This window comes from Oryctolagus cuniculus, chromosome 12, assembly GCF_964237555.1.
Source record: "Oryctolagus cuniculus chromosome 12, mOryCun1.1, whole genome shotgun sequence".
Lineage (NCBI taxonomy): Eukaryota > Metazoa > Chordata > Mammalia > Lagomorpha > Leporidae > Oryctolagus > Oryctolagus cuniculus.
In genome coordinates this window covers 106291221-106301044 of record NC_091443.1, presented here as the reverse complement: position 1 = coordinate 106301044, position 9824 = coordinate 106291221, and the positions used below count along the sequence as shown (strand labels likewise).

General features: G+C 59.5%; 1 protein-coding gene across 2 annotated transcripts; it reads right to left on the bottom strand.

Annotated features, from left to right (window-relative positions):
- Positions 1 to 633: 633 nt before the first annotated feature.
- Positions 634 to 7700, bottom strand: PSMA4 (proteasome 20S subunit alpha 4). Of its 2 annotated transcripts, XM_008248451.4 has the most exons (9): positions 7557 to 7700; positions 6112 to 6139; positions 5965 to 6007; positions 5589 to 5751; positions 4731 to 4808; positions 4350 to 4438; positions 2791 to 2921; positions 1660 to 1783; positions 634 to 1041 (listed from the first exon to the last, which is right to left on the bottom strand). In XM_008248451.4, exons 2-9 carry the CDS (start codon positions 6112 to 6114, stop codon positions 887 to 889), a joined length of 786 nt encoding a protein of 261 aa, XP_008246673.1. In that variant the 5' UTR covers positions 6115 to 6139; positions 7557 to 7700; the 3' UTR covers positions 634 to 886. The 2 variants fall into 2 exon arrangements, with proteins under 2 accessions (XP_008246673.1, XP_069910721.1); XM_070054620.1 differs by lacking the exons at positions 5965 to 6007; positions 6112 to 6139 and having other exon boundaries at positions 5589 to 5777; positions 7528 to 7669.
- Between the last annotated feature and the right edge of the window lie 2124 nt (positions 7701 to 9824).

Below are 9824 nucleotides of genomic sequence, written 5' to 3'. Positions count from 1 at the left end.
TGAGTCTCTGCCACGCTCTGGGAGAGCCAGACTGAGTCCAGGCTCCTGGCTGTTCTGGGACGCTGGGGAGTGCTCCCGTAGTCCGAACATCTCCTCCAAATAAATGAAAAGAATTTTAAATGCGACTCAGGTGATTCAAATGCAACAAAACATTTCTCAAACTTCCACCTGCATAATCCCCACCTGCACAGAGCACTGCTCCGCCCTGTTTGGTTCAGCAGGGCTGAGGACGTCCGATTCGTACTCCTGCCACACCCCAGGAGATGCCGACGCTGTCCGTCGCTTCTGTTACCACTTCTATCATGACACCACCTGCTCCAGGACGGAGCTCCCTCCGGTCAAACAGACCCCTTCTCGGCTGGTTTCCACGTCCTCCCACGTCCTCCCCGCGGCTGCGGCTGCTGACTGCGGCGCCCCCGCCCCGGCCCCGGCCCCGGCATCTACGGCCTCCTGTCCCACACCTGCGCATCGGCTCTGCCTTTGTCCGCCTCTGACCCATCCCTGGACAGACGGGCCATCTCGTGGCCTGCGGGAAGGCAGTGTAGACCACAGGGGGCTAAGGCACGGGAAGCAACAGCCCAGCAGCCCTGGCACTCTTCCCAACAACTGCGATACAACGTTCCCGTCACCATCTCCATTCTTTCCAAGTTTTATTCCAAAAAAGGGTGTATGTGGGGGTAAAGATGTCCGTGAAGAGTAATCACCATCCTCACAATACGGTAATGGATTGGATCGGCTGGGACGGCCAAGGACCGGGTCGGCGTCGCACATCCGCGGTCCCCGCGGCAGTTAAAAACAGTCCGCGTCTTCTCGGCGTGGGAGGAAGAGCCCGCCCACCCGCCCGCCCCTTCTCGGCGTGGAGGAAGAGCCTGCCCGGCCGCCTCTCCTATTTATCCTTCTCCTTCTGCTCTTTCTCCTTCTTCTCTCGCTCGGCTTTGGCCTCCTCTTCCTCGTGCTTCTTGATCAGCTGCTCCACCTCCTTCTGTTTGAGCACTCGGATGACCGTCTTTCCGTTCTCTCTCGTGAGCGTGGCAATCTCCACTACAAACAGACACATCTGCGTTAGGGGCAGGCACGCTCGGCAGGCAGGCGTGACAGCCACGCTCAGGGACCGGCCCCGCGGCCGCCGAGCCTGGCTCCCTCTGCCCAGGCCTCCTGCTCGCGGTGGCTCATGGGTACTCTGCTCTGATGGCCACTGTCACTGGATTATGTTTTACAGTCACACAACTGAGGGTCAATAAAAGGGTCTGGAGTTGCTAAGTGGGCTTCACACAAGACATCGCAGCCCACACGTCCTGGAGAGAGCGCCACCAGTCTCCCGCCCACGTGCACGTGACGACGCGCACACGCAGAGACCACGTGAGCAGTGACAACACTGTCAGCGAAGGCAACACAGCGCAGGCTCCCCCAGCCGGGAGTTCTGAGGACAATCAGGCTCAGGCTCCGCACACCCGGGACGCAGCGTGGGCCCGTGGCTCCCCCACCTATCAGTGCCGACTCTGGTCGAGCCGCTGCACTTCCCCACGCCCCAGGGCTCTCACTGAGCCAGCAGGGAAAGGCCACCTGACGCCGGGCCAGCGTTCCAGGAAGGAGTCGGCGGTCAGCCGACGCAGCAGCTGCTCCCACCAAGCCCGCGCTCAGGGAGCACACAGCGGTCACCTTTCTCAGCGGACAGCTTGCTGACATCCATGGTCTTGTTGAGCACTTTGATGGCTAAAGCGAGCGCCGACTTCAAGGTCATCTCCCCCTCCTTGTAGTCTTGTTTCAACATTGACACAGCTGCCTGTAAAACAGAGCCACTTTTTAGTGTTTGCATTTTGTCTACCAGAAAATGCCGGAACTTCTATTAGCAGTGCACCCGGGTGAAGATTCTGAGGGCAGGGCAGGTGGCCGGGGGTGCTGGGGAGAGCGGGCCACGGGTGCTCGCCACTGGGGCCCGCGCCTGGGATCTGCTGTCTCCCAGGGGTGTGCCAAAGAATCCAGAGTGTAAAACTAACAGGAAAAATTACACCTACACTTCTACAACTTCTAACAGAAAACCACCTTTAATTACAAATGCAGCCAACAAACCCCACTATATTACGAGGACCGATGAGTGTCACTAACAGAAAGGAAAGGCATCGTCCTACCACATTAAGGTGGCTGGAGCGCTCAGGTTTGAGTCCCAGATCCTCTTTTTTTTTGACAGGCAGAGTGGACAGTGAGAGAGAGACAGACAGAAAGGTCTTCCTTTGCCGTTGGTTCACCCTCCAATGGCCGCCGCGGCCAGCGCGCTGCGGCCGGCGCACCGCGCTGATCCGATGGCAGCAGCCAGGAGCTTCTCCTGGTCTCCCATGGGGTGCAGGGCCCAAGTACTTGGGCCATCCTCCACTGCACTCCCGGGCCACAGCAGAGAGCTGGCCTGGAAGAGGGGCAACCGGGACAGAATCCGGCGCCCCGACCGGGACTAGAACCCGGTGTGCCGGCGCCGCAAGGCGGAGGATTAGCCTAGTGAGCCGCGGCGCCGGCTCTCCAGATCCACTTTCAATTCCAGCTTCCTACCAACATGCACCCTGGGAGGCAGAGGCAAAGGCCCAAGAGGTGAGGTCCCTGCCAACCCCATGGGAGACTTGGACTGAGTTCCTGGCTCCCAGCTTTGGGCTGGCCAACCCCTGGCTGTTGTGGGCAGGTTTCTATTTCTGTCTTTCTCTACCTCATATTTTCAAATAACATTTTAAAGTTAATCTGAAGACCTCGTTTCCATCACCAGTACAGAATTACGTAGGTATGGGGTGCAGGCGGAATACTCACCGCGCTGTTGTTTCCGATGCAGGTGGCTTTCCAGCCCCCGTAATTCCCGCTGGGATCACTCTGGTAGAGCTGAAAGCCGTAGTGCTTATCCCAGCCAATGTACAGCAAGGAGACACCAAAGGGACGCTTGCCTTTACCAAAGAAAAAGAACAACCATCTAAAGTGGCATCACTATGGTTACTGGGGCTCAGTGAGGGTAAGCATTAGTAACTGCTGTACACTCTGGCCACCACAGATAAGCTCCAGCACAAATCCCACTTCTGTTTCTAGGATTTGGATACAGCTAAGAAATGAAACAGACACGGGACCAGCACTGAATTTCATTATGATGTAAAAAGCAACCCGTTTCCAGATTTGAAAATGTGATTTTGGCCTTTCAACAACCTATCGATAAAACTCGGGCTAACTGACATGGTGAATCGGGTCTGTTCAAGAGGCAGGAATGGGGACCAATGGCTGTGGTGTGGCGGGTAAGGCTGCAGCCTGCAGTGCAGGCATCCCATATGGGTGCCGGTTTGAGTCTGGCTGCTCCACTTCTGATCCAGCTCTCTGCTATGACCCGGGAAAGCAGTGGAAGATGGCCCAAGTCTTCAGGCCCCTGCACCTGCGTGGGACACCAGAAGAAGCTCCTGGCTTTGGATCGGCTCAGCTCCAGCTATGGTAGCCATATGGGGAGCGAACCAGTGGATGGATGACTTCTCTCTCTCCTCTCTTTGTCCCTGACTCTAACTCTGCCTTTAAAATAAATATTAGAAAAAAAAAAAAAAAAAGCAGGAACATATGATGTGTTTACTAAATTTTCAATTTCTTTTTATTGTCTCAAAAAGGTTATTACTCATGAAACACTTTAACTTTTTGGAATAAAATTTCTAAAACATTCAGTACTGGGACTGGCAATATGGTACAGTGGGTTGGGCCACAGCCTGCCATGCTGGTGACCCATATGGGCCCTGGTTTGAGTCCTAGCTGCTCCACTTCTGATTCAGTTTCCTGCTAATGTGCCTGGGAAAGCAGTGGAGGATGGCCCAAGTGCTCAGGCCCCTGCACCTACATGGGAGATCCAGAGGAAGCTCCCGACTCCTGGTTTTAGCCTGGCCCAGCCCTGGCCATTGCAGTCATTTTGGGAGTGAACCAGGGTATGGAAGATACTGCTGTCGCTTCCTCTAACTCTGCCTTTCAAATAAGTAAGATAAATCTTTTTAAAAAATTCAGTACTGGGGCCGATGCTGTGGTGTAGTAGGTAAAAGCCGCCACCTGCACTGCCAGCATCCCATGTGGATGCTGGTTCAAGACCCGGCTGCTCCACTTCAGATCCAGCTCTCTGCTGTGGCCTGGGAAAGCAGTGGAAGATGGCCCAAGTGCTTGGGCCCCTGCACCCACGTGGGAGACCTGGAAGAAGCTCCTGGCTCCTGACTTCTGATTGGCACAGCTCCGTCCATTGTGGACAATTGGGGAGTGACCCAGTGGATGGAAGACTCTCTCTCTCTCTGCCTCTCCTTCTCTGTGTAACTCTTTCAAGTAAAATAAATAAATCTTTAAAAAAAAAAAAAAATCAGTACCTCCAAACTGTGTGTAAGCTTGCTTGATGTCACACAGCGCTGTCACCAGCTGCTCACAGGGGATGGGCTCCTGATACTGTAGGAGATACCTAGGGCAGAGGGGCAGAGCAGCTTCTTCTAAACCAGCCACAGTCTAAAGAAACACCCTCCAAGGGGAAAACCAGGCCCGCAGACAAGGTAACAGGAGCCTGCAATCCGCAGAGGAAGGCGGGGGTGGGACTCCATCCACATCCCAACAGACTCAGGGTAAGCAACACTGCAAGTTTAAAAACCCACTGCTTCCCACGACCGATCTGCAGGGACTGCCCGCCTGCGGAAGCGAGCTGAGCGCCACACCCCCAGGCTCCCTCCACTCTCACAGCTCCGGCCCTGCGACCACACCTTTGCGCGATGAGTCTCAGCTCATTAGTGAGAACGTTCGCGTCCGACGTGATGCCCGCCACGCTGCAGGCCATGTCCCTGCAGGGAGAGACGCACGTGTGAGCAGGGGGGCGCCTGCGAGCCGCAGCCTCCCACCCACCTCACAGAGCACCGAGCTCCTGAGACGCTCACCAGGCTCGCTCCACCCTCGGGAGAAAACTACTCGAGTTTTACTTCGTAGGAGACATCAGCGTGATGTCACTCAACACCCAAGATCAAGAGACGCCCCTCCAGGTTCTCCGACAGACGCAGGGCAACCGGCCTGCCCAGGAAGCCCACAGCTGGCCTCCCACAGGGCTGCAGCCCAGGCTTGCATCCAGCCTAGACACCCACCACCACCACGCCTGACCAAGCTGCTGGGCGGGCCCCACAGCGCCCCCTGGGTGAGGTCATCACCGGGCCCTGCAGGCCCCCGACTGAGGACAAAGTCTGGCCAGCTCTCCACTGGCTGCACCCACAGGGAACGGCAGTGCCACCCAGCACACAGGGCCTGCTGCGCGGTTCCCCCAGGGGCCTGCTCTCTGTGACAATCCTGTCATTCAGCCTCATTCATGAGCTGCCATTCCAAACACTCTGAGAACCCCTGATGTGCCAGCCACTTCTGGCTTATTAAATTTGTTTCATCTGCTGTCACTCTAGGAGGGCGTGAGACGCAGGGCCACACGGCTCACCCCGGAGCCTGGACCTGCACCCGCGCGACGGCTCTCACCCTACAGAGAGGCGTGTCCTCCAAGCATCCGGCCCCACCCATTCCTGCTACCAGAGCAGCCGCGGGGAGAGCCGCGGCCGGCCGGAGCTCTGCCCGGGGAGCTTACGCACTCGTTCAGTTTATAAATCTTCTCGGAGAAAAAGACCTCGTCCAGGAGCTTGTGGATGTTGCGCCTCTCGGCCGCGAGCAAAACTCCGTCGTTAGCCAAAATGCCCAGGCAGGTGCCGGCGTGTCCGATAGCCTCCATGGCGTACTCCACCTGGTACAGGCGACCTGCGGACACAGGCCGTGAGGAGCCGCTCCCACACCGCCCATGCCAAAGAACACGTCAGGGCACCGGCAGGCCGCGAGAGCCGCCAAGCCGCACCGGGTCCACCCGGCGACCTGAGTACCGCAACTACAAAAAACCGTCGGCAGCCCCCTCCCCTCCCCCAAGTGCAACACTTGAAGGACTGCTTTGGCAGATCGAGGCAGTCTGTACTTTACCTTCGGGAGAAAAGATGGTGGTCCTGGAGTCGTATCTCCGAGACTGCAAAGGAAAAACACCCATGATTCCGACCCACCGCAGGCCAGCTCCCACACCCTCTTAGGACACGTCCCGGCGCGAGCTATCAGACGCGTGCATCAACTCACCATGGTTCCTGAGCTCTGTAACGCGGCTCTGGGAAGAGAAGAGGGTCGGCATTAGAAACGAAATCCACAATTCACAACTAAGCATCCGCTGAATGAAACACACGCGTTTCACAACACGCCCTCCGCTCAGCTCGGCTCTGCCGGGCACCTGCTGGGTGCCAGGCCCTGTGCCGGGTACTGGGACCCCGGAACGGGTGAGACAGTCATGCGAGGGGGTCAGACACAAATGGGACAGTAGCGTGGGCGAGGCACCGAGGTGAAGAAAATCAATTTAAGTACTTTTTTTTTGACAGGCAGAGTGGACAGTGAGAGAGAGAGAGAGGGAGAGAGAGAGAGAGAAAGGTCTTCCTTTGCCATTGGTTCACCCTCCAATGGCCACTGCGGCCAGCGCACCGCGCTGATCTGAAGCCAGGAGCTTCTCCTGGTCTCCCATGGGGTGCAGGGCCCAAGCACCTGGGCCATCCTCCACTGCACTCCCTGGCCACAGCAGAGAGCTGGCCTGGAAGAGGGGCAACCGGGACAGAATCCGGCGCCCCGACCGGGACCAGAACCCGATGTGCCGGCGCCGCAAGGTGGAGGATTAGCCTAGTGAGCCACAGCGCCGGCTTAAGTACTTTTCGAGAAGTCACTTGGGGACGGGAGGGAGACGGGGCAGAAACGGGGAGCAAAGGGCAGTGGGGCAGGCTGGCTCAAGGGGCAAGAGACAGCTGCTGAAGTTCAAAGACAGATCGCAAGGACGCCGGAGGGCTGAGCGAGCGGCCGGACCCCGCAGCGCCCGGAACGCACAGCCCAGCGTGCGGCACCGGGGCGGCGACCGTGCGTGCCCCCACGCCCACTCCCGACGCGCGAGGCTCAGCCGGCCACGAGACACAGCCCGGAGTCCCGGCAACGAGGACCGGGGAGGTGAGCAGGGCCCGCGGACCCACGGAGAGGCCGGGTTTCTCGCTCTCAGTCAATGCGGGGCTCCCCAGGGCGACTCTGGGGCGCCAGGAACCGAGCGGTACTCTAGCCAGCGCTCGGGCTGCTGGCGGGCCAGGGCAGGGTGACCAGGGAAGGAGCCGGCGGCACGCGGCAGGGGTCACGGGGGGGCGCCGCGACAGCAGGCCGCGAGGCCACGGGCACACGACAGGCGCGCGAGCCCACGGCTCTCGGCACCTCCCCGCCTGACGCCGGGCCCGGCAGGACCAGGGGCTCACCGGCACCTGCCGCAGGGCCAACTGTCACCCGCCGGGCTCCCGCGTCCGGCCCCCGGCCCCCCGTGCCCGGTCCACGCCAGCCCGACGGTGGCCGGCGCGGGCCAGCCCCGTCGCCGAGGCCGCCGGGTGCAGAGTCATCGCGCCCGCTGCTGCTCGGCCGCCGCAGGCCGAAACCGGCCGTCTCAAGACCTCCGCCCACAGGGAGCGCAAGACCCAAGACCTCCGCCCCTCCAGCGGGCTCAGGCTCACCCGAGAGAAAACACGGAAGAGTTGGAAATCCACACGAGGGCTGGACTCCAGGGGAGGAAACCCGCCGCCGCCGCCGGAGTACGAGCCGCTAATATGGCCCCCGCGCGTGCGCAGAGCCGCCCGGGGGCGGGGCGGCCGGGGACGCGGAAGCGGTCCTGGGCGGGGCGAGCACGGGGCGCCCAATGGGAGCTGCGGGGCGGGGTTATCCCCGGGAGGGCGTGGCCCGGCGCAGGGGCGGAGCTGAGGACTCTGGCCGGGGCGGGAGGTGGCCTGAGCGCTGGGTTCCGTTTCCTATGGTTTCGTCTCTACCTCGGCTTGCGTCCCGGCTGGTCACAGGCCCGGGGGAGGGACAGCGGGCGCCCGCCTGTGGCTCTCGTTCCTGCCCGGGGCCCCAGGGCGGTCCCCGCCGCTTCGGACCGCACCTTGCCTCCAGCCGCCTCCCAGCGTTCTCACTTGGAAAGGATCTCCTGGAAGTGCCCAGCTCGCCTTCCCGCCCTTTCCGCCCACCTTCAGCCGCCGACTGCACCCGGTCAGGGGTCCGCAGGCTGGAAGGGGGACCAGAGCTGGGTTAACAACGTCATTCGCTCCCAGTCGCCCCCTAGGAGCAGCCGGCCGGGTAGCGTCTTTTATGTAGGGTGCAACATTGTTGGATCTGGGTAGGTTTTGAAAGGCAGGTAGCTTAGAAATGAGCTGTTTGGGCCGCTAGTCCTCTCTGTGTGGTCCACACAGCGTCCGGGTCCCAGGGGGACCTTGTACAGCCCGCCCTCGGGCTCATTCACTGGGTAGTCACAGGCTCACCCAGACTCAAGGCGCAGAGCCTGTCGGTGGGAAACAGCAGTGGCACGTGACAGCGGAACCCGTGGGAGGGGAGATGTCGGGGTCTCATCATCCCACACATCGCTGCCGTCACGTCTTCCCACTGCGACAGGAAACAGTCTACCGCTGAAGGCACCCTGCATCGAGGCCTCCCTCGGTCAGTCCCTGCAGGAAGGGCCCTTGGAAGTTCGTGGGAAACACCTGTTAGGAAAGGGCTGCGGATGGATTTCAAAGTGTGCACCTCCCGCGATCTTCCTGAAGTTCTGTGGTCCCCGCGGTTCAGCCACTGTCACCTACTGGGTCACCCACAGTCATTGCTCGGCCTTCCCTCTTTGATCTCACTTTTAACTGAGAAATCTCCTCACTTAAAAACTCTGAATTCTGTGGGGTAAACCTAGGCAGCGGCGGGGGCCTGGGTCTGGGCGAGGCCCTCTGCCACTCTGTGTGTGTTCACCCCTGTGTGCCTGGGAGCAGAGATGCCCGGGGAGACCCCAAAACCCAACTCAGCTATTGGGTTCTGTTGCACAGTAGGGTGACTGCCCATAAGGTAATGTGCTGTGCATGTCTCTTTAACCTGGAAGACGGGATTTGGGTTTGGTGATTGGACTACCGAAAACATCACATCACACCCCATAAATGTGTACAATTTTTGTATGTCGAGATTTTCAATTAAAATAAATTTTTTTCTAAACAGTTCATTTTTTTTTTTTTTGACAGGTAGAGTGGACAGTGAGAGAGAGAGAGACAGAGAGAAAGGTCTTCCTTTGCCCCCAATGGCCACTGCGGCTGGCGCACCGCGCTGATCTGAAGCCAGGAGCCAGGTGCTTCTCCTGGTCTCCCATGCGGGTGCAGGGCCCAAGCACTTGGGCCATCCTCCACTGCACTCCCTGGCCACAGCAGAGAGCTGGCCTGGAAGAGGGGCAACCGGGACAGAATCCAGCGCCCCGACCGGGACTAGAACCCGGTGTGCCGGCGCCGCTAGGCGGGGGATTAGCCTATTGAGCCACAGCGCCGGCATTACAAGGTTTTATTACAGGAATTGGCTCATGTGACTGTGTGGCTCAGCCTGAGCCTGAGGCCTGGTGAGGACCTAGGGAGAGAGCGGGGCGGGGATTGCGAGGGTCGGGCCTGGAGCCCGAAGGCCAGGAACCTGGAGCTGCGACGTGTGAGCCGGGAGAGGATGGGTGCCTCGCCAACTTGTCTTTTCTCTGCGTGTTTTCTGTCTGGCCCCTCGGCAGACTGCAGGATGCCCACCCACCTCGGTGAGGATGGGTCGTCTGCAGGAAGCCCTGCAGACATACCAGGAACAATGTGTCTGTGTCCGCTGTCTGGGTATCCCTTAACCCACTCACATCAGCAACCTAAAATTAACCATCAGAGGCACACGGAACTGATGGGTCGGAGGTAAGCTAGACCAAAACCGAACCGGAGACATCAGTGCAAGGCAGCATA

What these genes read in the sequence shown, in the direction of transcription:
- PSMA4 (XM_008248451.4), bottom strand. An exon ending in CTGAGACTCATCGCGCAAAG is followed by an intron (nt 4,439 to 4,730) that starts GTGTGGTCGCAG and finishes CCTCTGCCCTAG; the next exon opens with GTATCTCCTACAGTATCAGG. An exon ending in AGCTTACACACAGTTTGGAG is followed by an intron (nt 2,922 to 4,349) that starts GTACTGATTTTT and finishes TCTTTGGTAAAG; the next exon opens with GCAAGCGTCCCTTTGGTGTC.